Consider the following 26,963-nt stretch of genomic DNA (forward strand, 5'->3'; position numbering starts at 1 on the left):
TTTCTTTTATTGTGAAGGACATTAGTGGAACCATTGGCAAATTTGAATAAGGCTTCGAGTTTAGATATCAGTATTATCGGTGTTAATTTCCTGGTTTTTGATAAATTCTACTGCCTTTATGGAAGAGAATGCCCTGGTTAGCAAATACATGCAATTTTAGTGGTAAAGGAGAATTATGTCTGCAATTTACCGTCAAATGATTTAGAAAAAAATATACGTGTGTCTGTAGAGATAGAGAGGCAATGATAAAGCCTGGTCTTGAAGGCACATGAGAATTCTCTTACTATATATGTTTTTTTTTTTTATCTTTTATTTTATTTTTTTTAAGTAAGCTCTACACCTAACCTGGGGCTTGAATTCACAGCTCCGAGATCAAGAGTCACATGCTCTACTGACTAAGCCGGCCATCCACCCCTGTCTGTATTATTTTCGCAACTTTTCAGTAAATCAAATTATTTTAAAATAAAAAGTTTTAAATGATAACCCTTTCTAAGTTTTCCTTCTGGGTCTTATATGGTATTATTATTGAGACATTAAATTGCTTTATAAAAAGAAGAAATATTTTTCAGATTGATGTTCCTAAATGTTCACTTCCTATATATTGAAACTATGTAATGACATTTTCATACAAAACCACTTCTTTCGAGGGTAGTACAGCCTTATCCTCCTAATGGAGACAATGTGATCACCAAAACTCATAAAACAATAAAATGCCATCATCTAGATTTTTCAGAGGAATTATCTGTATAAAGACTGAGATTCAGCAAAGTCTCTTGATTTTTTTTTACTCCAAAAGTATTGGCTGATGATCGAATATTACCCACACTGGTTTCTGCTCCCGGATGTGTAGGGGAGACTCTCTAATCGTTGCACCATTTCAAAATTCTGAAAATATTTTCAAACCTCCGCCACCTCAGGAGGGACAGGCAAAATACAGTGACCCCATCTGCTTCTCTCCTTTGAGGTGACACTCGTTAGGAGACCCTCAAAACAAGTACAACAAAGACATGTAAAGTATAATGAGGTGGGCTCTGTGCGCGTAATTACAGCGTAGCGAGCCTGGAAACCTTCTGAGCAAACGGACAAGACGCAAAACACTGAAGGGCTCCTTCCGGTGCCTGCAGATCACATGACCTTTCTCCTGGGATGAGGAAGCCCAGGCTTTCAGAGCCAAACTCCCCCAGTGACAGTTGATCAAGTCTGACCGTTCGCAGAAGAAGGTAGCGCTGTCATCCAATGAAAGGAAGCAAAACCCAACACATGCCTTTGCAAGATTTTCCAAGTTCCCGGAGCAAATAGAATGAAGAGAAGGAGTCAGCCGGGGAAAGATCTGGGGAAAGAACTTTCCAGGCAGAGGCAAGTGCAAAGGTCCTTAGGTGGGAACAAGGCCAGTGTGTTCGTGGGACACAAAGGAAGCTAGTGTGTCTGAAGCCTAGTATTGGAAGGGGAAGAAGAGATCAGGGGGATGGGGGATGGGTGGACAAGACATGTGGCCTTGCAGCCATGGGGATGGACCTGGTCAGGTTAGCGTTCTAGAAGATGACTTTGGTTGCAATATGGAGAATCGATTTTAAGATGTTAAGTAGAAGGCTTGTGAAGAATCGGTATAGTTATCCAGGACGGATGGAATGATATTGGACCAGAGTGGAATAAGAAAGTGGAGTAAAGTGTAAGGAATCAAGAGAGCGTTAAAAAATAAGGTCTAAACGTGAGACTATGGGTAGGTGAGAAAAAAGGAAGGGGTCAAGCATGTCTCTTAGAGTTTGGGTTCCTGCAGATGGAAGTTTGGGGCATTCTGTTTATTATAGGCTTCCTGCCTAGGGGAACCTACTAGATAGTAAGAACTGGTAGTCACGTTTCAGATTAAGAATTAATAAACAGTGAGCCGGCGTTTAGGTCTGTCCTGTCACTTTTCCATGACCTTGGTTCCCAGAAGCTTACTCTGCAGAGGTCACACAAAAGTGAGTTTTAGAACCACCCTGTGGCCGTAGGAGGTACTGCTGATGACATGGCGTGTCCTTCGCTGGTGGCGGTCCACTGGCTCCAGGGCTGGAACCCACACATCCTAACATTTGATTCGATCTGGTCAGAAAAGAGCTTGGGGGCCGGGGGGTGGGGGTGGGTATCATGGAAAGACTCAAACGTGTGTACAAATAAAATAGTATGACGAACCCCGTTTGAAGCCTACCATTCTGCTTCAAAAATGCCACCACATGGCCAAACTTGTTTCAGCTGGACTTCTCTCTCCCTCTCAGCCCCACTAGGTCATTTTGAAGCAAATCCCAGACATCACCGAATAGCTGACATTGCCCAATATCCACTGGCAATATCCATGTATAGATGATGAAGTCCACACGCTGCATTTGGTTAATGTGTCTCTTTCGTCTTTTTTTTTTTTTTAATCTTAGATTCTTCCTCCTCCCTCCCCACTCCTCCTTGTTTCCTTTTCTTGCAATTTCTCTGTCGAAGGCACTGGGCCATCTGTGGGCAGTGTTCTGGTCTTCTCATTTAACATGTTCCTCTGTGTCCTGCGTTTCCTGTAAACTGGTCGTTAGATCGAGCATACCCGCCCAGAGCGACCAATTCATTGCTTTTAGGATCATCGTGAACGGACAGATTTAACATCTATTGTGGCTTTTGTGAGGCAGCAGCTACTCGGCCTTGCTCAATTCTTTTGAGGAAGGAAATAAAAGTCCAGTGTTGCCAGATTCCTGGGCGTTTTGTTGTTGTTTTAAGAGAGGCCAGAAATCCAGTTTCTTACTCCAGTTATAAATGTGAGTATCCAACTTAAAAGTGAAAAAAAAAATGAGAAGGGGGAAAAAATGACAAGAGTACACAAGGCTCAAGCCACCAGCTTTCAGCCTCTGGATCAGCGCTGTCCAGCAGAACTTTCTATGATAATGGAAATATTTCGTATTGTCTCTGTCCAACGTGGTAGCCGGCTACTGAACACTTGGCTAGTGGGGCTACGGAACTGAATTTTTAAATTTCTACTTAATTTCTTTTTTTAAATGTTTATTTATTTATTTATTTTGAGAGAGAGAGAGAGAGAGAGAGAGAGAGAGCATGCTCTAACATGAGCAGGGGAGGGGCAGAGAGAGGGAGAGAGAGAATCCCAAGCAGGCTCCCTGCAGTCAGCATGGAGCCCAACTCCGGGCTTGAACCCACGAACCATGAGATCATGACCTGAGCTGAAATCAAGAGTCAGATGCTTAAGCGACTGAGCCACCCAGGTGTCCCTCAACTTAATTTGAATGGCCCCATATTGAACAGCCACTCTGGTGGCTACCATATTGAACAAGGCAGATCCGGACAGAATCATCTGTTGATTTCTAAAGTCTGGAAACTGGTGGGATACATGGAGACTTAAATGTCAGAGAGTACTCTGGATGGTGACGCTGGACTGATACTACCTCACACCTGCTGCAGAACCTTTCGGAACCTAGAGATCAAGTCCACGTTCCCCAGTACCATATTCACTGACCCGACTTCCCTTTCTAGCAAAAATTTCCACTTCACCCCATGTCCTTCAGCTACTCAGACACGTCTCCTTCCTCTACAAAGCAGGCTCTCCCCTACTCTGGTGCTTCTGCCAAAGCGATTCCTCATTAATTTCACAAATGCTTATTGAATACACACTCTACTCCAGGAATTGTATGGGGTGCCAGGAATACATACTTCCTTCTCTTGAGTAACTTAGGATGTGGCGAGGGAAACAATCAAGGAAACAATTACAAATCGTGTTTTAGGGCGCCTGGGTGGCTCAGTTGGTCAGGCGTCCAACTCGATTTTGGCTCGGGCCATGATCCCCGGCTAAAGCCCTGCATCAGGCTCCATGCTGAGTGTGGAGCCTGCGTGGGATTCTCTCTCTCCTTCTCTCTCTGCTCCTCCCCTGATCTCACACACACACACACACACACACACACACACACACACTCACACTTCCTCTCTCTCTCAAAATACACATTTTTTTTAAAGTAGTGTTTTAAGTTATCTTGGAGGAGACACATCAAAGGCCTCTTCCTCCAGATTGGAGTGGGGGAGTAGGGAGGAGGGAGCTTCTGAATTGAGTGTTGGTGGGGGGGCGGGGGGGGTATGTAAGGGTCAACCAGGTAAAGAAGGATCAGCAGAGAGAGCTGGGACCGAAGTGCATGTAAGCATCTGTAAATGAGTCAGCATGGTTGTCACATGGGAGGTGAGGAGGCAGTGGCTGAGGAATCACGCAAGGACCAGACATTAATAATAGCAGTCGTAGTAACTGAGCGATTATGACCAGTCAGGCCCTGAGCACTTTATCTTAGCAAATGAACTAATAGTGATCCATTACAATCTTTACTATTTTCCATGTGGAGACACTGAGGCTCAAGGAGGTTCAATAACCAGCCCAAATTACACAACTAGGAAGTGGCAAAGCCTATACGTGAAACACTGGCAACATCCTCCCAGGGCCCTCTTAAGAAGTGTGCAGCCTTGGGGGCCCAGCCCATAAGTTAGGACTTAATCTCAAAGGTGCTGGGGCACTGACTGTAAGCCACAGTGTGATGGGATCAAGTTTGCATTTTAGAAATGCAAATCAAGTTTTGCAAAAACTCTTTGGCTATTCTGGAGGCAGAGACATCAGAGAGGAGTCTGTTACAATAATCCGGCAAAAGAGGAATGGGGGGGGGGCAGTGGAAATGGAAGAGTGAGGGTTGGCGGGAGAGTTCTGGAGGAAAAAGGAATGGACAGGACTTGGCGACTGGAAATGAGAAGGAGGGAGAGGGAAGAGACGGGATAAGACACTGGCGGTGAGCCCTGAAGGACTGGGAAGGAGGGATGACAGGGTCCAGTGAAGGTGCCCAGCAGGGGCTGGCCGTCTGAACCCAGAGGTGGGAGCAGGCTCCAGGAGCCCTCAGCACACAGATGGCTGACTTTAGAGAAAGCGTGTAGTGTGAGGAGAGGAGACAGAACTCGGAATTAAAAGGACAGAAAAAGAGACTGGGGGTGGGGATGGGGACAGGCAGGAGAGGAATGTCATGACAACCAAAGGAGAAGAAGGCTCTTAAAAGAAGATGTTGCCTTGAGTCAAAGCCAGGCCCTAGAAACGTCCATGGGCTTTGACATCACTGTGGTCCCTGTGACTTTCAGAAGAGCCACTGTGCCCAATGTGCAGACATTTGACTTGGAAAGGAGAGAGTGAGACACAGCATGACCTCTTTTGCCATGTTGGCCTGTTGAACCCCTCTCCTCCCTCAAGAGGCAAACGGGGAGGGGGGGGGAGAGGGGCTCTGCTAGCTTCCGGTACCCCTCTCTAGAAGTTCCCAGCTCCTTCTCACCTGGAGAGCTCTAAAACATACTGATGTTTATGGTGATGGAAATCAGAACAGTGGTTGCCCCTGGGAAGGGACCGGGGAAGAACTTTCTGGGGGTGGAGGAAATGTCCTACATCCTACATCTTAAATGGTTTGTGGGTTGAATTTATTAAAACTGATCAGAACACACACTTCTGATCTGCGTGTTTCACTGCATGTAAATTATTCCCCAACACTGTAACAAGTGACACAATTACTGAAGCTGGGGCTCTGCTCTGGACTTTTAAATCAGACCTCCGAGCCCGGGGCTGGGGCCGCGCCGGAAGGCCCCGCAGACGACGGTAAGGTGCACCCAGGAAGAGACGCAGGCTTGCAGGAGTTCGTCTCACCCACCAGGTGCCGGGACTCCGGCAGCGCTCCCTCACGCTCCGCCAGGCGTCCGGCTTTCTACGGGATTCTTCGCACGTCCGTCTCCGCTGGGCTGTGGGCGGGCGGGGGAAAGGGGGGGGGAGGGTCCCCGGTGACTGCTCGCGGCCACCTGCTCGCCCGCAGGACGACCGCTGCCCTGCCGGGCGCGCCGGGTCCCCGCAGGTCGCACGAAGCTGGCACCGGGACGGCGCAGGCATCAACGCCACCGGAGTTTAGAAGCTCGGGGGGGGGGAGGGGCCGCTCTCAGTCCCCAATCACCGAGTCCCCGGCCAGCCGCCAAGTGGCCATGGGGAGACCTGTCCACCTCCTTGGCCGGCCGACCTCGTGGCGCAACGGTAGCGCGTCTGACTCCAGATCAGAAGGTTGCGTGTTCAAATCACGTCGGGGTCAGCTCCTTTTCGCCGAGGCTTCCATCAAACTTTTATTTATTCGCCTCCCCGTCGTGACTCACTACCCCGGAGCCCCAGCGCCCAGGCTGAAGCGGCACCTCGTGGGGGCCGGGAGAGGAGGGCTCGCGGCGCCCAGTCCCGAGCCGCCCCGTCGGGGGAGCCCAGATCTCGCGGGCTCGTGCGCGCAGATCCGGGGACCGAGAGCCTGGGCGCGTGGCCGGGCTCCGGCGGACGGGCGCGCGCGGCGGGGCCCTCGGTTCGGCGCGCGGGAGAGAAGGTCGTTCGGCTGGCGGTCGCCCCGTGAGTCGTGCTCGCGGGGCTGCGCCGGTTCCCCGGGCGCGCGCTCCCCCGGCCACGTGGGTGGGCCCCGCGCGCGGGAGGACGAGTTCAGGCCCCAGAGAGAAGAGCGGAAGGCGCTATCTCGCAGACGAGGTGGCCGAGTGGTTAAGGCGATGGACTGCTAATCCATTGTGCTCTGCACGCGTGGGTTCGAATCCCATCCTCGTCGGCGTGCGGCTGTCGCAGCCAGGGTTCAGTTTTGTAATCTCAAGAATTTCTCTTGTTACCTCCTACCCGCCCCGACTCAATTTCCACGTCACCCCTGCGGCTTGTTCGTTTGTCCTCAGCCTTGGTTTTCGTCCCTTCTACTCCGTTTAACAGAACAGCCAGAGGTTGGTGCCAAGGGGCGTCTAGGCACCTGCCACGAACCTGTCGCGCACCTGCCGTGGAGCTGACCTGGCCAAGGAAAGAAGGTGCCAGGTACCGGACGGTGGGCGCCGTGGCTTAGTTGGTTAAAGCGCCTGTCTAGTAAACAGGAGATCCTGGGTTCGAATCCCAGCGGTGCCTCCACAGACTACTGCTTTTGCAAGGTGTCTCAGGACATCCTGCCTGTGCAATTCCACCCCCCACTCCCCACCCTCCCAGGTCCACCACCGTCTGCCCGGGAATCCACCGGGAGGCTTCGGGCGGCGCTTTCCGCCTCTGACGTTTCTGGTTGGGATCGCGGACACCACTAGGTGCGCGCTGTCCATCGCGGGCTCCCTACGCACATCCCGACCTGCAGCCGAGCAGGGAGTGGCATCTGTGTTTACCCGTCACCCGTACTGCGCCTTGCTGTCGCTTCCCGAAGTGCCTGGTGATTCTGTTAGTATCGTTTTCACGTCCCCCCAAATGATCCTACCCATTTTCAAATTTTCCTACAGACAGGACGGACCAACAAGATGAATTCTACATGGTTCCAGTTTGAGGCGCTGGCACCAGCTGGCCGGTTAGCTCAGTTGGTTAGAGCGTGGTGCTAATAACGCCAAGGTCGCGGGTTCGATCCCCGTACGGGCCAGTAGCGGTTCCTCTCTTTTTCCTTTTCTCCCCTCTCCGTAAAACTTCGTACTGGTAATTTCTTGTTACCGGGGAAGGTTTGCAGAGCAACGTTTTGAATCCCGGAACTTTTCACACCCAAAATAGAAACGTATTGAGATTCAATCCAAGACGCTATTGCCTCGGGGGCGGGGGAGGAGGAAAGTTTCATAAAACTGGAGTTTTTTCTTATATCTCTATTTGTAGCTCTCCTGCCCGTAACCTGGGGGCTCCGGGATCTTACTATACGAACTGTGAACAGAAGGCTTGGAGAGGTTGGGGCAAATAGGACACTGAGCAGCAGCATGTGGGAAACGGGGTCAGGAATGGAGGTAACAGGTGTTTCCGGTCACCCAGTCCTTGCCTGTCCGCTTCAAGATCTAAGAGGACCCCTTCCCTACAGATCTAAGATCCCGCTTCAAGATTTAAGAGGACCCTGACAGATAGTGGGTCACCCTGCTTGTGTTTCTGCTTTAATGGATCTTTGAGCCCATGTCTGCGTCTTGCACATCTCCTCAGATGGCAGGGCTGCCTAACAGCAGGAGCCATAGCCTTGCCCAGGTAGCCTGGGCCCCCCGCCCCTCTCCGAGCATCTGCCAGGAGAGCTCCGTGAAAAAGACCGACCCTCATCCCCGTTCCTTCAGCTTATCACCCCTGCGAGCCCACACAAACACACCTGAGCCTTAGCAGCAGGACTTTAATTCCACAAAAACTCAGAAAGCCAAAGCTGATTAGAACACTCCACAATAGGTGGGCTTCAAAACCAGCAACAATTCTGCCTGAACCCTGAGAGCAGCGAGACCCCTCCCACCTCACCCCCCTCTACCATGCAATGCATTCCGTCTAGCTCCACCCCGGGTCTGGCTGGGGAGGTGGGATGGTAGGGGGCCAGAGGGCAGAAGCAGGGGGTTACCCATCTGCGGATGTGCATCCTTGTCTGCACGGTGTGTGGCCAAGGACCACTCAACCTCCCACAGCCCCTGGCACCTGAGATGTGACCACGGGAATCAGGGTGGCCACAGTGGGGGCTGGGGCCTCCTCTGTTCTCCTTTCTGGACCACATATGGCAGTCACGTCTCCCAAGCCGAGACCTAAAGCCCTGGGTTCCCAGAGACGGTGCTCTAGCTGGAGAAGAGAGTTGAGAACAAGGTAGCTACAGATGGCCAACTTAATAGAAGCAGAGCATCGTCCCCTCCCACCGGGGAAGGCTTCCGAACTTCCCCACATACACCTGAATAAGGCCCAGCGAGTGGTCGCAGGCCTGCTAAATCCATCTGGAAGAGCCTCCAGTATATAGGCCTCCCCTCGGCGGGCAGTTCCCACCAGGGCTCCTTGAGTCCTTAGGATCCTGCTGGGCCCCGGCTTGGCCAGCCCTGTCCTGCCCTCCCGGTCACTTGCACAGGGCCTCCAACACCTCCAGGGTGCGTCGGATATCCCGGACTTGGCGCGCCAGCCCCTGGACTGGCTGCAGCGCCCGCTCCAGCTCCTCACAGCGGGCCAGCAGGGTGTACATGCCCTTGATGCTCATGTCCACGGCTTCGCCTAGGGAGTCCACGGCGTCGCGGTAGGTCTGGATGCAGCCCACGCTCAGCGCTGTCAGCTCCTGCACCGCGCCACCCAGCCCGCGCAGCAGACGGTCCACCCTGCCGCCCAGCTCCCGACTCAGCCGCTCCAGGTCCCGCAGCACGTCGGGGTCGATGGGAGGAATGGCGGGAGTCGGTGCGGGCGCCGCGCAGGGCCGCGCAGGGGCAGGGGGCGGGGGCTGAGGGGCGCCGCTCAGACGAATCTTGAGCTGCAGGTTGTTGGCGACGAAGTGGGTGAGGTCGCCATGGCGGCTCACGGTGCCTTCGAGCTCCAGGGGGCTGGAGATGGTGGCGCGGCGCCCGCCGCCCGCGCCGGGCTCGGCACCCCCTGCGGACCCGGTACCGCCGCACGCCCCGCTCAGCCCGTCCAGGCTGCGGCTGTCCTGAAGGCGGCTGGAGAACGAGCGGCCAGCCCTGCCAGCCGCCGCCGCCGCCTCCTCGTCTTCCTCCTGCGGCTCCACCTCCATCCCGCTGCCTCCCGGGCTCCCTCGACGGCAGCCGCTCTCGGATGCAAGCTCGTCCTCCGGTGGCTCCGGGTCCTTCAGCCGGGAGGACCCGTGGGGGTCGGGCTCAGGGCCCGGCGCCCCCCGGCGGCTACCCGGCCCGGACCGCGTCCCTCCGCGGCCGGGCTCGTCGTCCCGAGCCTCCCGCTCGGCCCGGTGGACGGCGCCGCGGCTGGAAGTCTTCGGGGACGCCCCGGGGTGGCGGCTCGCGCCCTCAACGTTCTCGGCCTCTTCCTGCCCAGACGCCGGGAGGCCTGAGGGCGGCTCAGAGGGGGTTCGGCCCGGCCCGCCGCCGAAGATCACGGCTTGCTGCTCCCCTACAGCCGGGAGGTCCGCCTCGGGCCCAGGCCGCCCCTGGGACGACTCCATGCCGCAGTTGGGGGCAGGAACCGAGAAACTGATCAGCCCCGGCTCAGGCGGCGTCGGCGGCGCCTTTAAGGGGCGTTGGTAGAGGCGCGCGATTGGCAGCCGGCTGACAATGGTCAGGACAGGAAGAGCACTCTGATTGGTCGCGACGACCAGGAAGTCCCGGAAGGAGAGCTGTTACTGAGCGGCCCAACCCACGTGAGAGCCGGCCGGGCGGTGCGAAGGCGGTGACAGCTGCCCTCGTCGCTCCGCCCCTTCGAGAGGAGGCGGGGCAAATCTTAAAGATCAAGGTTCCAAAATACGCGAGTCCTCCGGGGCCCGGCTCAGACTCTTTCCACCCACAACTGTCACGCCCACATTTGTTGCTTAGCTGACCCACCGAGTGGGCACCAGAGATGCGACCCCTTAGAGAGTTTGTGGGGGACGAGAAGAGTCTGTCCTGCTTGGACCATCGGGATTGAACCACGCTTGGTCCATCAGGAGGGATGAAACCAGAATCCTCAGCAGAACTCGGATGGTCCGTTGCATCATCCTCGGCTCACAGCCCTGGCACAGGAACTGGCCAGAGCGACTCCCGATGGACAACGAAGCAGGCTTACGGGCTTTCCTGTGCTTCTGACACTGTTCGCTGTCTCCGGCTCCCTCCACGTATGAGCATCTCTCTGCTTGGAGGATGGTGTGTGATTTTGCCACGAGGTAAAATATTTAATAAATGAATGGCTCAGCATGAAGATCGGAGCCCTGATACCATTCTGATCCCAACTCTTCCTTCTCTTCCCTCCGCTGGTCTTGCCGGAGCCAAAATGCTGACTTCCTCACTGTTGCTCTGACACTGCCTCAGGGATTTACACTTGGTCTTGCTTTTTCTTTCCTTTCCTTTCCTTTCCTTTCCTTTCCTTTCCTTTCCCTTCCTTTCCTTTTCTTTTTTCTCTTCCTTCCTTCCTTCCTTCCTTTCTTGGAAAATTTCAACCTCCTTCCTTATTCAAATACCACCCTTATGCAAATAACTCCCTGACCACCTGTTTAAAACTGCAGTCACTTTCCACAGCAACTCCCTATTTCCCTTCCCTTCCTTTTGTGTATAGCCCTTATTGCCATCTAACACACTCTGTGTTTGTTTATTTGCTCATGTAAGCTCCGTGAGGGTAAGGTTATTTTGTCTGTTTTGATCTGTATCCTCAGTGCTTAGCACGGTGCCCAGCATATGGTAGGTGCTTCATAAAGATGTATTCAGTAAATGACCCCAAACCATTAATTTCCCCTTTGTGACTTGAGCACATTCAAGATGTGTTTCTGTCAATTGCACCCAGAGGCCTGATTAATAAACCATCAGCCCAATGGTCTACTCTAAGCTTCTTCCCCCTCTCTGGGACTGTTACCGCCACCCCCCACCCACCCACCCCCGTCTTCCCTTTACCCCCCATCAGGCAGGGGTTCTTTATTCAGCAAGTGATAGAAAAAAATACAAATTGAACCAACAACAACATTAAAAGAAGGGGACTGTGCTGCGTCGTGAAATAATGGTCTCAAGATAGAGTGTGCATCAGAGAAGCCTGAATCCAATGGGCTAAAGATGTCACGAAGGACCTGGTTTCAGTCTCTGGGGGCAGCTTTATTCTAAGTTCGCTTCCTCATGGTGGCAACATGGCTATGTTGTTTGTCATTCTTCAGAGGTTGTGCTAGTCTCTTTGGGCTCCTATAACAAAATGCCATAATCCAGGTGTCTTATACAACAAACATTATGTCTGACACTTCTAGAGTCTGGGAAGTCCAGGATGCCAGCTGATTTGGTTCCCTCTTCCTGTCTTCTCCAGGCATCTCACACCGCATTATGCCCACCTAGAGCTAGGAGGGCAGGTCAGTTGCCTCCAAACCTGGCCGCTAACACAATGGGGGAGAGGGCAGGGGCCGTGGGGGAGCATCCACAGGATGTACATTAGGGGCCAGCGAGGTATGGCCCATGGGCCAAATCCAGCTCACGTCCATTTTTTTTTTTCAGTTTATTCATTTATTTTGATAGAGAGTGAGAAAACGAGCAGGGGAGGGGCAGAGAGAGAGGGAGGGAGAGAGAATCCCAAGCAGGCTCCACACCATCAGCACTGAGTTCAAGCAGGGCTTGAACTCACGAACTGTAAGATCATGACCCCAGCCAAGATCAAGAATCCGATGCTCAACCGAGTGCACCTCCCAGGCACCCCCAGTGAAGGCTTTTTAAAGTAAGACCAAAAGTCAGATACCATAAAGGAAACAGATGACAAGACTTGACAATATAATACTAGAAAATTCCAAGATAGAAAACCACCCAATAAACTACATTAAAAGACGAATTGCAGACAGGGAAAAAAATATCGGCCAAGTGTATGACAAATTGTTAATAGCCCTTGATCTTACAAGCAAATCAGCCAAAGATATATAAACAGGAAGGTGGCCGAGGACTCCAGGGTCGGTAAATTCAGTAACTCCACAAAAACACCGAGGACCCTGGTTCTTTCCATCTTTATGTTCTATCGTTCTCTGTTAATCTTTTTCAAAAGATTTTTATTTTTTAATTTTTTAATGTTTATTTATTTTTGAGAGAGAGAGAAACAGAGTGTGAGAGAGGGAGGAACAGAGAGAGAGGGGGACACAGAATCCAAGGCAAGCTCCAGGCATCAGCACAGAGCCTCGCGGGGCTTGAACTCATGAACTGTTTGATCATGACCTGAGCCAAAGTCGGATGCTTAACTGACTGAGCCACCCAGGCACCCCTCTGTCAATCTTTTTTTTTTTTTTTCATTTTAAAATGAAACCATGTAAAAAGTAAAATAAAATGAAATCACATGTATGTAGTCGTACTCATAAAGATAAACACACTAATCGAAAGTTATGCAACATTAACAGCAGATCCAAATACAAACCAAGATAATCCTCTGAATTTTATATTTCATCGAGCCTCAAAAATAACCAATCTTTTAGTCCTTTTCTTGTACATTATTCTGTATCCACATTCTCTGCATCTGATTGGATTCCCGGATTTTACCTCAGTTTTCTCTGTGACGTTCTCTGCGGGTATGTATCACGGGCTGCTGCTTTGGGGGTTGACGGTCTTTCTGGGTGTCCATTGATAGTCCCTCCAGATCCCAACCAGCCGATTCCCTACCCACGTAGCCCCGAGAAACTTCTCACTCTGTGCTTCGGGACAGATTACTGCCAATCTGTGTCGACCTCAGCTGTCCCCGTGGGCACAGAATGTCTGCCACACATCCGGTTATCTCAGGAACTAGTTTTGTGGTATTAGAGGTCAGTTGGTCAGTCGGATCAATACCACCCAGTTCTGTTTCAAGCCACATCATTAGGAGACGGCGTGTGACACTCATACAGCTTTCCCAGATGCTAGTCTCATTCATTCACGTGATCAGCTGAGGCGCACAATATATAAATCTGGGTAGAAAGTGTGATGCCACAGATAAGACCAGACAGGGTTTGGACCTCTGCAGAGCTCACTAAGGTACAGGGACCCTGAGGAAACGTGGCCTTTCTCTTCAACCTATTCCAAACGTAGAAAGCCACTGCCTTGGGATGCAGCCAGCGTGTGGGACTTTGAGAGACCCAGCAGGGGAGAGGCAGAGAGGGAGAGATAGAGAATCCGAAGCAGACTCCACATGGTCAGCACAGAGCCCCATGCAGGGCTCGAACCCACAAACCGTGAGATCGTGACCCCAACCGAAACCAAGAGCCCGATGCTTAACTGACTGAGCCACCCATGCGCTCGAGGCTAGATTTTTAAATCTAGTTACGACTGCACTTGAGAACAGACTGTTATAAGCAAGGTAGGATTGTTATTTCCATCTTAAATGCTCATAAAGATTGAACAACACGGCCAAGGTCACATGACTAAAAAAACAATGGAGAAAGAACTAGAACTCAGGGGTGCTGGCCAGAAGCGAAAGCTCGTTCCTCCATAGAGCTCCCCCCACGGTGAAGGGAGCTGGTCACTTCTTATTGGTCTCGCCAGTGCCCGCACCACCCACAGAAATGCAGACCAGGAAGACACCAGATCCTCCCCCGCCAAAAGAAGAGGGGGGTGGCTTGTCATTTTTCTGTCGTCTGTTCAGTGGAAAGGTAAGGTGATCGATCAGCAAGCGCCCAAAGAGAACAAATGTTCCAAGATCAGCTGGAGTCGGCGTAAGGATAGCTTTACTTAAAACAACATCAACTAGGACAGCTGTCGCCCCCCAGGACACCCCCGGACCCAGGCCCTTGTGTTCTTTGTAGGGTTTGTCAAGCAGGGTGTTTGTCGAGTGGGCTGAGGGGTGGAATGTAGCGTTATGTGGGATATAGACTTGCCCTATTCTCCCATCATTTGGATAAGGGGGCGGCTCTCGCGGGAACAGGTGGAATTTTTTCCTCTTGGAAAAGCAAACGTCACTGACCAAAGATCATGACACAGATTGTTCCCGTTACTCAAAGGAGGCTGCGGGGTGGCATTCTGGACAGAGGCAAGAGCAAGGGCAAAGGCCTGGAGGTGGAAACAAACTGGGCAATGCCCAAGGAACAGCCAGGAGGCCATCAATCAATTAATGACTGATGGAAGGGGGAGGGCAGTTGGGAGATGAGCTTGGAGTCGTTTTCAACTCGGGCTTTTGGTGATTTTTTAGTTTATTTATTCTGAAAGAGGCAGTGAGAGCAGGGGCTGGGGCAGGGGGAGAGAGAGAGAGAGAATCCCAAGCAGTCTCCACGCAGGGTCAGTGCAGAGCCCAGCATGGGGCTGGAACCCATGAAAACGTGAGGTCATCTCCTGCGCCGAAATTGAGGGTTGGATGCTTACCCGACTGAGCCGCCCAGGCACCCCTCGACTCAGACTCGTAAAACAGATGGATGTCTGCGTCTCCACCGAGGGCGCTTCAACCTGAGTTTGTTAGGCTGATGTGTGAGCGTTTTTGTTTTCTTTGTAAGCCCCTCCAGGTGATCCTAAGGCATGTAGGCAGGGTTGAAAATCGGTAGATGACCTTGTTGAGGAACGAGTTTGGATTTTATTCCAAGTATGCTAACTTCCCATGTGGAAAACGCGCCGGGAATAGAAACAGGCAGAACAGCTAGGAGGTGGGATGAACTAGCGTGAAAGGAGCCACGTTTGTCAGGAAGGTGGGCTGGCATGTTTCACTGGTGGTAGGAAGGGTGGGGTTGGCAGAGAAGAAAAGGGAGAGGGGCGCCTGGGTGGCTCAGTCAGTTAAGCGTCTGACTTCAGCTCAGGTCACAATCTCCCAGTGTGTGGAGCCTGCTTTGGATTCTGTGTCTCCCTTTCTCTCTTTGTCCCTCCCCCACTCATGCTCTCTCTCTCTCTCTCTCTCTCTCTCAAAAATAAACATTAAAAAAATTTAAAGGGAGAGAAACTAGAAATTTAAAAAAAAAGGCCTTATACATCATTCGATAATTTTATTTATTTTTCAAAATGTTTAATTTTGAGAGAGAGAGAGAGAGAGAGAGAGCAGGGGAGGGGCAGAGAGCAAGAGAGAGACAGAGGATCCAAAGCAGGTTCTGCACTGACAGCCAAGAGCCTGACACGGGGCTCGAACTCACAAACCATGAGATCATGACCTGAGCCAATGTCGACCACTCACCCGACTGAGCCACCCAGGTGCCCCCGAAATAAGAACACTGATTTTAAAAAACAATTTTTTTTAACTACACGAAGTATAAAAAAGGAAATTTATTCACATACTTGGCCTTGATCAAAAGAGCAAATAACCAACAGAGGCAGAAAAAGCATTTGATGAAAGTCAACACCTGTTCGGGAGACCAAAAAACCAAACCCTTCCTTAATCTGATAAAGAAAGAACCTTTTTTCCCCCTAGACCTACATGGTAGCAGTAAGCACTGAGTTCCTGTTCCAGTTCTGTGCATCTATAGATGCACAGAAAATAAATGTGTGCGCTGTGGAAAGGGATCAGTACACCATTGTAGCATGGCGTTCACGAATACGGACGTTAAAAGTGGGCTCCCCCATCACGACCCTTGTGACTTCCGGTGGACCACGTAGCCTCTCTGTGTGTCCGTTTCCTTATCCCTCCTGTACCAGATTTGAGCAGCGAAACAAAGACAACTTCTAAGGGACAGCAACGTTCAGTTGCTCCTAGGTTGGTGGAGACTGAACCAGAAGGAAAGGCTTAGAGGGGCAGCATTTGAGAGAAGAGGAGGAGGGGAGAGGCAAGTGATGTTCAGGGGCAGCAGAGGGGATCTGAGGCCCCAGCGGCCAGGCCCTGGGGGCCAGAGCAGAGGAAGAAATGACGGGGGTGGCTGCTGGCTGGGGACGTCGGTGCAGTGCCTGCCTGGCCCCCATCCCCTCCCTCTAGGGGAAACTCCCCCCACAGCAGTCTCTACCTGTGAAAGTCTAAACTCATCCCTATAAAAAGCTTCCATATAAATGCTTCTGTATAAAAAGCTTCAGCCTTTATTAAATAAAAAGGAGGTAGAAGACAGACAGAGGAACAGGCCGGGTACCCCTCCTTCCAAATACACAGATACAGGCATACAGACAGACACAACCGAATGAATGACAGGGACAAGTCACGGGACAGACTGAAGGGCGGAGGGAGGCAGCACCCTCCGAGAGTGGGCCCGGACCCAAGGGTGGGCCGAGACCTGGGCCAAGGGCAGCCGTTCGGAGGGGTTATGCTTGAGCAGCTTGGAGATGAGGTCCTGGGCTCCCGTGGGCACGGATGGGGGGAACTTGAGGTCTACCTGCAGAAGGAGAGGAAGAAGGGCCCCCGTAGGTTTATCCCTGACCACCCAGTTCACTTGGACAATGACCTAGGGCCCAGCCCCTGCCGGCCCCTGACCTCTGCGCGAAGCCCCCGCCAGGCACCGGGGCCCACCCTCCTACCTTGACGATGCGCCGATAGGTCTCATTGTGTGAAGCGCTCTCGAAGGGCGGGTTTCCCACCAGCAGCTCATAGCAAAGGACCCCGATGCACCACAGATCCACCTTCTCGTTGTGCGTGCGCCCTTCAATCATTTCTGGAGGCAGGTAGTCCAAGGTGCCGCACATCGTCTTCCTCCTGGGTGGATTGGGGAGGGGGAAGAGACCCCAGATAAAGATGGCCTCTCTTTTCCCCGCCATTCGACAGAGAGCCAAGCGACCCCCAGCATGCGCCAGCGGGGTGTCTCAACCAGACTCTGACAGGGCCCTGGGGGCAGGACTAGGTACAACCCAGAGTGGGGCGCCTGGGTGGCTCAGTCGGTTAAGCGTCCGACTTCGGCTCAGGTCGTGATCTCGCGGTTCGTGGGTTCGAGCCCCGCGTCAGGCTCTGTGCTGACAGCTTGGAGCCTGGAGCCTGCTTCCCAGTCTGTGTCTCCCTCTCTCTCTCTCTGCCTCTCCCTCCCCCCACACCTCAAAGATAAATAAATAAACATTACGAAAAAAAATAGAGGTAGAATTGGCACACAGGGGGATGTGCCTGGAAATAATCAGATCTAAGGGCAACGCTCATCTTAGAAGTAAAGGAAAAACTGGGGGTGAAGGGAGAACTGGGGACATGTCAAAAGTCCAGGAAGCATGGCCCTGCTGAAATAAATCAGGTTCCATCTCTATCGTGCAATACTATGGAGCCATTACAGATGATGTGGGAACATCCTCAGCAGCATGGCAAGAGGGTCCCAACATATTCAGCAGGAAATCTGGGCAACAAAACTGTGGGTCACCTATTCTTGGAAAGATATTGCTGTGTCTCTACGGACAGGAGGACAAACCCACATGTGTCTAGGTAACACATGTGTCTAGGTAACGAGCTCCGGAGTGGTATTATTTTGACCGCCCCAGCCATTCACTCCTAGGGCAGGGCTCCTGGCCCACCATACCTCAGGGAGGGGGCATGCACAGACCAGCCAAAGTCGGCGATCTTCAGCTCTCCCTGGAGCCCCAAGAGCAGATTCTCTGGCTTTATGTCTCTGTGAATCACCTTCTTCCCGTGGCAGTACATCAGAGCGTCTGCCAGCTCCTCCATGATCTGGGGGGTAGGGGTGGGGGGGCAATGACAGGATGTCAGACAAGGCTGGACCTCAAGCTACAAGCAGCGGGCCCCCAGCCTCGGGCCCCTGCCGGTGCCCCAGGCGCCCACCCGCCCGGACCGTGGCTGTTCGCTGCTCGTCAAAAGTGCGGCTCTTCTGCAGCTCCTTGTAGAGCTCGCCCCGGGGGGCATACTCCAGAATCAAGTAGATCCTTCGGCGGTCGTAGAAATAGTTGTAGAGACGCAAGATGTTGGGATGCCTGGAGGAGGGAAGGGAGGACTCAGGTTGCATCCTGGCAGAAGGAAATGGGAAAGACAACAGTGCCACGTGGGGCAAACCGGGGTCCCATTCGGGAGTGGGAGCTCCGGGGCGCTAAGTGGCAGCGGAAGAGGCAGTCTGGATGGGGAGGGGGGGAGGGAGGGGGGTGAAAGGGGAGCGGAGGGAGGAGCAGGGAGGGGCTTGGGTCGGCGCACAGGGGCTCGTACTGCAGATGGGCCTGGATTTCGATCTCCCTGCGAAGCTGGTGCTCCACACCCTCCTTTTCTATCTGAGACTTGAACAGGACCTTGAGCGCCACGATGAAATGGCTTTTCTTCTCCCGAGCCAGGTACACGTTGCCAAACTTGCCTTTGCCCAGAGGACGCCCAATCTCAAAGTCATCGATGGTGAAGGATCGCCTGCTTGGAGGTGGGAGGAAGGCAGCCGAGTGACGGCCGGGCAGTCCCCCGAGGTGGGGACTCCCTGAGCCCTGTTTCCCTCCGGAGGGAGTCGAGGAGGGACCAGGCGCTCCTGCCCCGAGCGGCTACCTCTCTCGTTTCCTACCTATTCGCTGTCCTGTCTCCTCCCCCGCCACCCCAAGGCTTGGGTACTCACATGGAGAAGTTGGGGGTCCCACCGCTGTTCTCTACCACCTTCTGGCCGGGGGCGGCTAAGCAAACGACAGGGGAGTTGAGGCCCTCCTTTGATATCTTCATCCCCGCACCCACCCCCTAGACCCTGGTCCGCCCAGCTCAATCCTCTCCCGGGTCCCGGTTACCTGTGGGCTGGGTGTTGGAGCGGCTCATGAGGACAAGCGCGGATGGGGTGGCAGGCTCCTTCCGGAGGACCCTCTGGGGCAGGGTGTTCAGGCCAGGCTGAGTCTGAGAAGGAGCAGGGGGAGCTCTGAGGGTGCCTTTGTTCCAGGGACCCGCTTGGAATGTGCTACCAGCAGCATTTCAGTACTTGCTGAGGGTCACCCAGCCACCCACCTGTTCAAAGAGGAACACTGAGACCACAGTTTTGCTCAAAACTCCCAAAGCTCCGCTCATCGCTCTGTATTAAAATAGGTTCTTTTTTTTTTTTTATGCTTATTTATTTTGAGAGAGAGAGCAGGGGAGGGGCAGAGAGATAGGGAGAGAGAGAATCCCAATCAGGCTCTCCATTGTCAGCGCAGAGCCCAAAGCGGGGCTCGATCCCACGAACCGTGACAGCATGACCTGAACGGAAATGAAGAGTCAGATGGTCCACCGACTGAGCCACCCGGGAGCCCATAAAATGGGTTCTTAATAAGCAACCTAAGGTGGCCTGAGATAAGAAGCAAAGGACTTGGGGCGCCATGGCTCTGTCGGTTAAGCATCCAACTTCAGCTCGGGTCATGATCTCACGGTTCCTGAGTTCGAGCCCCGCATTGGGCTCAGTGCTGACAGCTCCGAGCCTCAAGCCTGCTTCGGATTCTGTGTGTGTCTCTCTCTCTCTTTCTCTCTCTGCCCCCTCCCCTGCTCACGCACTCTCTCTCTCTTCCTCAAAAATAAACATTAAAAAAAATTTTTTTTTTTTTTAAAGGACACAGTCACCCCAACACCGAACATTTCACCTCTTCGGCCCTGGCCCACACCACATTCTCAGGCACGAAACTGTCCAACCTCTACAGTCCGGTCCATCTGCAACCCCACGCTCATTCACACCAGCTCCCATCCCAGCGGGCAGTAGAGGGCAGGTAACAAATGCCCCCAATTCAAGGATCGGCAGAGGCACCCTCACTCTCCCTAAAAAGCTCAGTCTAATAAGGCTTAGATGAGGTCCTGGAGGTCTTGAATGTTGCAACAAATTTTAAACTTACATAGACCCGTTCAGAGTCTATTTCCTACTTAGCCTATTATTTCGGGATAAGGTTTGGGAACCACGGAACCTGTCTGCTCGGCCGAGATAGCATTTATACGTGACAAGGAGGCTCAACCCTGTAGAGGGTCCTCACAGGCTGGTCAGATTCAAGTTGGCAGCGCCTGATAGGATGTAGTTGCAAATGACCGGACCGGGTTCCAGCTACCAAACTCTTGGGACCCAGACGTCGGAACAAAACCGAGGGCGATTTGGAGGATTCCGCCCCGCCCCCGGCCCCCGCGGGACCTCAAATCCCCAGGCAGGAACTCTCCATGCGGGTGGGGGGAGGGGAAGTGGGACAGCCCTTACCGTCTGCCGGCCGTAGGGCCAGGGGTAGGCGTTCTCCTTCTGGGCCATCCTGGGAGGGAAAGGGGGGAGGAGAGCTGGGCAGACGGGGGAAACAGGGCTGTAGGAAGCAGAAAAAAAAGGGGGAGTGAGAGAGGGAGGGATCGGACCGATCTAGCCGGAAGCGCAGGCCTGGGGCCGGTGACACGGAGCAGGTCAGCTCGCTGGCTCATCGGGGCGCACTGGGGTGCCGGTCTCGCCGCCCCCGCCCTCTCCCTGCGCACCGCCAGTTCGGGACCCTCCCTCTACCCTGGAGCTCCCAGCAGCCCCACGGGTGCGCGCGGGCCCGCCCAACGGACCCCCGACCTGCCCGATCGCCTGGCCTCTCCCAGCGCAAGACCCGCGAAAGGGAGCCGGCTCACCTGGAGCCCGAGCACGGCCACCTTCCGGGCCCCGGGCAAACGACTGAACCTGCCAGGCCCTCCCCCGGCTGAGGCCCTTTCAAATCTCCCGCCGTGGCCCCATTGGCTGAGCGCGCTGTCCATGCCCAATTCTCATTGGCTGGACACCGCGTGACGTCGCGGGTGGCGCCCAAAGTTAGGGGCGGAATATCGCTGGGGTTCTGGCTGAGCAAAGTTTACCTTGTCCGGGAGTCAAAAGACCTCGTATCTTTTTCCTCTAATTTAAAAATTTAATGTATCTGGGATGTATCCTTCTGTATGTAGGGACCAGGGTCTTTGTTTCGGACACACGGGGAGTTCATTATGCCAGCGCCGTTTGTGAAGCAAACTCCCTTGTTCCCCCCTCTACAATCTACAGATTCCATGCAACCTCCATCAAAATTCCAGTTACATATTCTACAGAAGCAGAAAAAAAACAAAAAAAAAACAAAAAAAACAACAGTATCACATTTGTATGGAACTGCCAAAGAATCCAACTAGCCAAAGCAATGGAGAGAGAACAAAGCTAGTGACAGGACAGACATCACGCTCCCAGATTTCAGGCTGTATTACAAAGCTACAGTAAGTAATTCACACAGCGAGGTATTGGCATAAACACCGCCACATAGATCAATGGGACTGAGCAGAGAGCCCAGCAATAAACTCACACATACATGGTTAATTAATTTATGAAAAAGTTGCCAAGAATACACAACGGGGAAGGGGCGGTCTCCTCAATAAATGGTGCTGGGGAAACTGGACAGGGACACAAGCAAAAGAACGAAACTGGATCACTTTCTTACACTAGACACAAAAATGAACTGAAAAGTGATTAATTAAAGACTGGAACGTACGACCTGAAACCATAAGACTCCTATAAGAAAACACAGGCTGTAGGTTTCTTGACCTAGGTCTTGGCAATAATTATTATTATTTTTTTTAACTCTGACAACACAGTCAAAAGCAAGAGCAAAAACAAACAAGCGTGACTTCAGCAAACTGGAGGCCTCTGCAAAGGAAACCGTCGGCAAACGAAAAGGCAAGGTGGTGAATGGGAAAAAATATTTGCAAAGCGTATACCTGGTAAGGGGCGGATACCCCCAGTACCTAATGAACTCACGCAACTTTTTAACAGCAAAAAACAGGCTGATTTAAAAACGGGCTGAATGGGGCGCCTGGCTGGCTCAGTCGGTTGAGCGGCCGACTTCGGCTCAGGTCATGATCTCGCGGTCCGTGAGTTCGAGCCCCACGTCGGGCTCTGGGCTGACGGCTCAGAGCCTGGAGCCTGTTTCAGATTCTGTGTCTCCCTCTCTCTGACCCTCCCCCGTTCATGCTCTGTCTCTCTCTGTCTCAAAAATAAATAAACGTTAAAAAAAAATTAAAAAAAATAAAAAATAAAAACGGGCTGAAGATCAGAATAGACGTTTCTCCAAAGAAGACATATGGATGGACATATGGACAAAGAAGACATATGGATGGCCAAGAAAGACGAGAAAGATGCTTGACATCATTAATCATCAAGGAAATGCAAATCAAAACCACAATGAGACATAGCTTCACACCTGTTCGAATGGTCATCCAAAAGATGGGAAGTAACAAGCACTGGTGAGGATGTGAGAAAAGGGAGCCCTTGTGCACGGTTGGTAGGCATGTGAACTGGTGCAGCCACTGTGGAAAACAGCACGGAGTCATCAAAAACTTAAAGATAGGACTACCGTAGGGCCTGGCAATTCTACCTCTGAGTATTTATCCAAAGAAAAGGAAGGCGAAATTCAAAAAAATATCTGTGTTCCCATGTTCACTGAGCATTATTTATAATAGCCCAGGTATGGAAACAACCAAGTGTCTACGGATTCCACTCTAGTGGTTTCTGTTCCTGCCAACTCCTAATCTCCAACTTGGCGGAGACCTCTTGTGGACAACGTGGTAATCTAGCCAGTGTCCATTCTCCTAGCCATTTCCACTTCCAGAAAGCACCTAGAATATTGTGGATCCGAGAGGGAAGCTGACACCATCGCAAATCCAGGATTGGATGCTGATCGATTTACACCACGACCAGAATCATGGTCATGGTTCGGGGGATAAGCATGTGACCCAAGTGAGCCAGTTATGGGACTTTTAGGATTCTTGTCCAGAATGCTGGGCAGAACTCCTTTTCTCCACAAAACACACCTTGCTGCTGGTGGTACTCCTGAAGGAAGCAGCCTGAGAATGAAGCTTGACCTCGTAGAAGGCAGAAGAGAGGCCTGGGAAGAACCCAAGACTTTGATGATGTTGTTGAGCCTCTGGACGCCTATTCTGCACTTTCCCTAATGCATTGACTTGAGGGTTTGGTTATTTGGGGTCAAAAGAATACTCACGGACACACATCTACAGACCCAGCCTCAAGGGTTCTTAGTCATAGAGTTTGAATAAGTGACGTGAAACTGTTGAGAGTCAATCATTTGGCCTACAAAAACACCAGTTTCATATAATTCAGCCAAATGTAAATCCAAGAAGTGCTTATGGGTTTCTCGATCATTTTCTAATGCTTTTGGCTGCAAGTTACAGAAGGCCCAGTTAACAGTGGCACAAACAATAGGGATCTATTTTCTCCTGTGTAGCAAGAAGTCAGCAAGTACGTAGCTGTTTTGTTAGAGATCTGGATTGCCTTTCTGTGATTCTCTTCACATGTTCCTTATGATTGCAAGATGGCGGCCAATGGTCTGCGCCCCTTTTATCAGGATAAGCAGAAGCCTTTCCAGAAGTACCCAATAGATTTCTCCTTGGCCAAAACTGTGTCACATGACTACTGCAAAGGATCCTGGTAAAGTGAGTATCTCTCGTAGCCACTACAGTGAAAACACCAAGGGGTGGGGGGTAGAAATAGCTGTGTGCCACAGTGGCTTGCAATTTCATTCTGGGGAGCCCATGATTAATACAAACGTTCAGAGATCTGTGTGTGATGAGGTATCTCCAGAGATTTGGCAACCAAGGGCACCCCTCTGCCATTTGTGAGAAAATAATTTTGCTTCTGGAGGTGGATTGTTTTTACTTAGGGTCAGCTTAACCCCGCTTCCCGAGATCAGGGAGAGAGCCCACTTCAACTGTAGTGACTTCATCAACGTACTTGGCCTAGAGAGACTAGCTAATGAAAAGCTTTGTGAAAATTCTATCACCTGCAGTCTACTTTATTCCTCATGACCTAGCGAAGGGAGATATTTCCGGAATGTGTCAGGAGACGCAGTGCAAGGGTGGGATATGCCTGATCGATCCCATACAGTGTCCCCGTCCCTCCACGGTCTTTAAATTCCCACTCGCACATTTTGCCAGAAGATATTTGGCCTTTCAGGAATATTTGACGGGGCCAGCACAGGACCGGGATTTGCATTATTCATAAACCACAAAACAAAACAAAAACTATCTGTTCTGTCGGCTAGGCAACCATCAGCTGCCTGTTCAAAGTTAGTGAACAAAATCCCTGTTGTTTACCCCAGAGCTTCTGGAGAGGTCAGTGAGGGGGAGTTGTCAGTGACCTCCTTGCTGGGGCGTATTTTCCCAAGACTGGGAAGGGGCAGGATTGGATCATGTTCCAAAGGGACAGGATGTGTTCAGGGCAGAATGGCTGGGATACTATAATGCTCGGGATGCATAGATGTTAGTCCCTTGTATTTCTCATAATGGAATATCTCCCAAAGAAATGTCAATTTCTTTGACATTCTCAGTATCAACCAATAAGCCTCTTTCAGGAATGAGGAGTAGACTCAGAAGGATCTGGAAGGGGCTGGTTTGGGGGGGGGGGGCCTGGCCAATACTCCCAAGGGGGCGGGGGAAATGGGGAGGGATGGCCAATGGCTACAGGGGTTTCTTTTCAGAGTGATGAAAATGTTCTGGGGGTGCCTGGGTGGCTCAGTCAGTTAAGTGGGGGACTTAGGCTCAAGATTTCACAGTTCAAGAGTTCGAGCCCCACATCGGGCTCTCCACCAACCATGCAGAGCCTGCTTGGGATTCTCTCTCTCCACTACCCTCTCTCTCTGCCCCTCCCCAACTTGTGCTTTCTTTCTCTCAAATAGACTTAAAAAAATGAAAAATAATAAAAAAAGGAAACATTCCGTAATCACATCGTGGTGATTGGTGAACAACTGTGTAACCATACTACAACCCTCTGAGTTGTACACATTTAAATGGTTAAGATGGTAAATTTTATGGTAAGTGTATTTTACCACCAAAAAAAATATGGAAAAAAAAGATTACAAAATACTTCAAATACCAGGAATACTTTTTTTTTCACACCAAGAAGTAAAATTGATCTTTATTATTATTTTTTAATGTTTATTTTTGAGGGGGACAGAGAGAGAGAGAGAGAGAGAGAGAGAGAGAGAGAGAAGGGGAGGGGCAGAGACAGAGGGAGAGAGCAAATCCTAAGCTGTCTCCACAGAGTCAGCGCAAAGCTGGATGCAGGGCTTGAATGCACAAGCTGTGAGACCATGACCAGACCCAAAGTTGGACGCCCAACCAACTGAGCCACCCAGATAACCCTAAAACTGATCTTTAAATGAGCTTTTATTTTGCATGCTATCTGCTATGATTTTATCTTATTTTATTTTTTTAATTTAATTTTTTATTTTTTAAAATTTACATCCAAATTAATTAGCATATGGTGCAACAATGATTTCAGGAGTAGATTCCTTAATGCCCCTCCCCCATTTAGCGCATCCTCCCTCCCACACCCTCCAGTAACCCTCAGTTTGTTCTCCATATTTATGAGTCTCTTCTGTTTTGTCCCCCTCCTTGTTTTTATATTATTTTTGTTTCCCTTCCCTTATGTTCATCTGTTTTGTCTCTTAAAGTTCTCATATGAATGAAGTCCTATGATTTTTGTCTTTCTCTGACTAATTTCACGTAGCGTAATACCCTCCAGTTCCATCCACGTAGTTGCAAATGGCAAGATTTCCTTCTTTTTGATTGCCGAATAATACTCCATTGTATATATATACCACAACTTCTTTATCCATTCATCCATCGATGGACATTTGGGCTCTTTCCATACTTTGGCTGTTGTCAATAGGGCTGCTAGAAACATGGGGGTGCATGTGTCCCTTCGAAACAGCACCCCTGTATCCCATGGATAAATGCCTAGTGGTGCAATTGCCAGGTCGTAGGGTAGTTCTGCTTTTAGTTTTTTGAGGAAACTCCATACTGTTTTCCAGAGTGGCTGCACCAGCTTGCATTCCCACAGGAATACTTTTTAAAGCAATTGCATAACTACTATTTAATTATTTCAATCTTAACCAATTTTTCCCTGTTTCCTTCTGATGTGTGTGTGTGTGTGTGTGTGTGTGTGTGTGTGAAATAAAAGGCACCCATGGGGCGCCTGGGTGGCTCAGTCGGTTGAGCGGCCGACTTCAGCTCAGGTCATGATCTCGTGGTCCGTGAGTTCGAGCCCCGTGTGGGGCTCTGTGCTGACGGCTCAGAGCCTGGAGCCTGTTTTGGATTCTGTGTCTCCCTCTCTCTGACCCTCCCCCATTCATGCTTTGTCTCTCTCTGTCTCAAAAATAAATAAATGTTAAAAAAAGAATTAAAAAAAAAAAGGCATCCAGGTGAAGCTTCAGTGCAAAAATGTAATAATTAAGTCTATGTACACTGTTTCTTTACTATTTTCTATTGTCTTTTTTCTGAAACTCCTCTGGAGGTAATCAGAGCTTCTAAATCTATCTTCCACATCAGTTAGCTTGTTTTTTCATGCTTTTGAAATTTCTCGTCCCTCTGTTCTGTGCTGTGTTTTGGGTAAATTCTTGAGTTCTATTTTTTTTTTAATAGCTAAATCTCTCTCAGACTGTTCCCAGTTTAAGATGTAAGATAGACTTTTTTTTAAAGTTTATTTATTTTAAGAGAGACAGAGACAGTGTGAGTAGGGAGGGGCAGAGAGAGAGGGAGAGAGAATTCCAAGCAGGCTCTGCACTGTCAGTGCAGAGCCCAATGTGGACCTTGAACTCAGGAAACCACGAGATCATGACCTGAGCCGAAACCTAGAGTCGGAGGCTTAACCGACTGAGCCAGCCAGGCACCCCTACCTAGATTTCTTTTATTACATCTGTCATCCATGTGTGAGATTTCTAATTGGTCAGTTGCCTATCCATATGACTTTATTGAATCTTTGTCTTTTTGTCTCATGATTTGATTTTGTTATTTATCTTTTTACATATCCCAGTCACACTTA

The 26,963-nt window shown here is 51.1% G+C and overlaps 2 protein-coding genes, 4 non-coding genes and 1 pseudogene across 8 annotated transcripts; 4 read left to right on the forward strand and 3 right to left on the reverse strand.

The window, feature by feature from the left end:
- Window positions 1–6,038: 6,038 nt before the first annotated feature.
- TRNAW-CCA lies at window positions 6,039–6,110 on the forward strand. Its single transcript has one exon. It is a non-coding gene; the product is annotated as a tRNA-Trp (tRNA).
- A 425-nt stretch (window positions 6,111–6,535) lies between these two features.
- On the forward strand, window positions 6,536–6,617 carry TRNAS-GCU. The gene has a single exon. It is a non-coding gene; the product is annotated as a tRNA-Ser (tRNA).
- A 264-nt stretch (window positions 6,618–6,881) lies between these two features.
- Window positions 6,882–6,955, forward strand: TRNAT-AGU. Its single transcript has one exon. It is a non-coding gene; the product is annotated as a tRNA-Thr (tRNA).
- Window positions 6,956–7,371: 416 nt separating this feature from the next.
- On the forward strand, window positions 7,372–7,445 carry TRNAI-AAU. Its single transcript has one exon. It is a non-coding gene; the product is annotated as a tRNA-Ile (tRNA).
- A 703-nt stretch (window positions 7,446–8,148) lies between these two features.
- BORCS6 (BLOC-1 related complex subunit 6) lies at window positions 8,149–9,935 on the reverse strand. Its single transcript, XM_042967491.1, has one exon. The coding sequence runs from the start codon at window positions 9,915–9,917 to the stop codon at window positions 8,853–8,855; it is 1,065 nt and encodes a 354-aa protein (XP_042823425.1). The 5' UTR covers window positions 9,918–9,935; the 3' UTR covers window positions 8,149–8,852.
- A 2,902-nt stretch (window positions 9,936–12,837) lies between these two features.
- LOC102951206 lies at window positions 12,838–13,015 on the reverse strand (annotated as a pseudogene).
- Window positions 13,016–16,321: 3,306 nt separating this feature from the next.
- AURKB (aurora kinase B) lies at window positions 16,322–20,832 on the reverse strand. 3 transcript variants are annotated; one of them, XM_042966113.1, is made up of 9 exons: window positions 20,747–20,832; window positions 20,349–20,445; window positions 18,937–19,039; window positions 18,774–18,828; window positions 18,386–18,577; window positions 18,021–18,159; window positions 17,751–17,899; window positions 16,777–16,951; window positions 16,322–16,634 (listed from the first exon to the last, which is right to left on the reverse strand). In XM_042966113.1, the coding sequence occupies exons 2-9, from the start codon at window positions 20,394–20,396 to the stop codon at window positions 16,461–16,463; spliced, it is 1,035 nt and encodes a 344-aa protein (XP_042822047.1). In that variant the 5' UTR covers window positions 20,397–20,445; window positions 20,747–20,832; the 3' UTR covers window positions 16,322–16,460. The 3 variants fall into 3 exon arrangements, with proteins under 3 accessions (XP_042822047.1, XP_042822046.1, XP_042822048.1); XM_042966112.1 differs by having other exon boundaries at window positions 18,386–18,580; XM_042966114.1 differs by lacking the exons at window positions 18,774–18,828; window positions 18,937–19,039; window positions 20,349–20,445; window positions 20,747–20,832 and having other exon boundaries at window positions 18,011–18,159; window positions 18,386–18,478.
- Between the last annotated feature and the right edge of the window lie 6,131 nt (window positions 20,833–26,963).

The sequence above is a fragment of the Panthera tigris genome, chromosome E1 (assembly GCF_018350195.1).
Source record: "Panthera tigris isolate Pti1 chromosome E1, P.tigris_Pti1_mat1.1, whole genome shotgun sequence".
Lineage (NCBI taxonomy): Eukaryota > Metazoa > Chordata > Mammalia > Carnivora > Felidae > Panthera > Panthera tigris.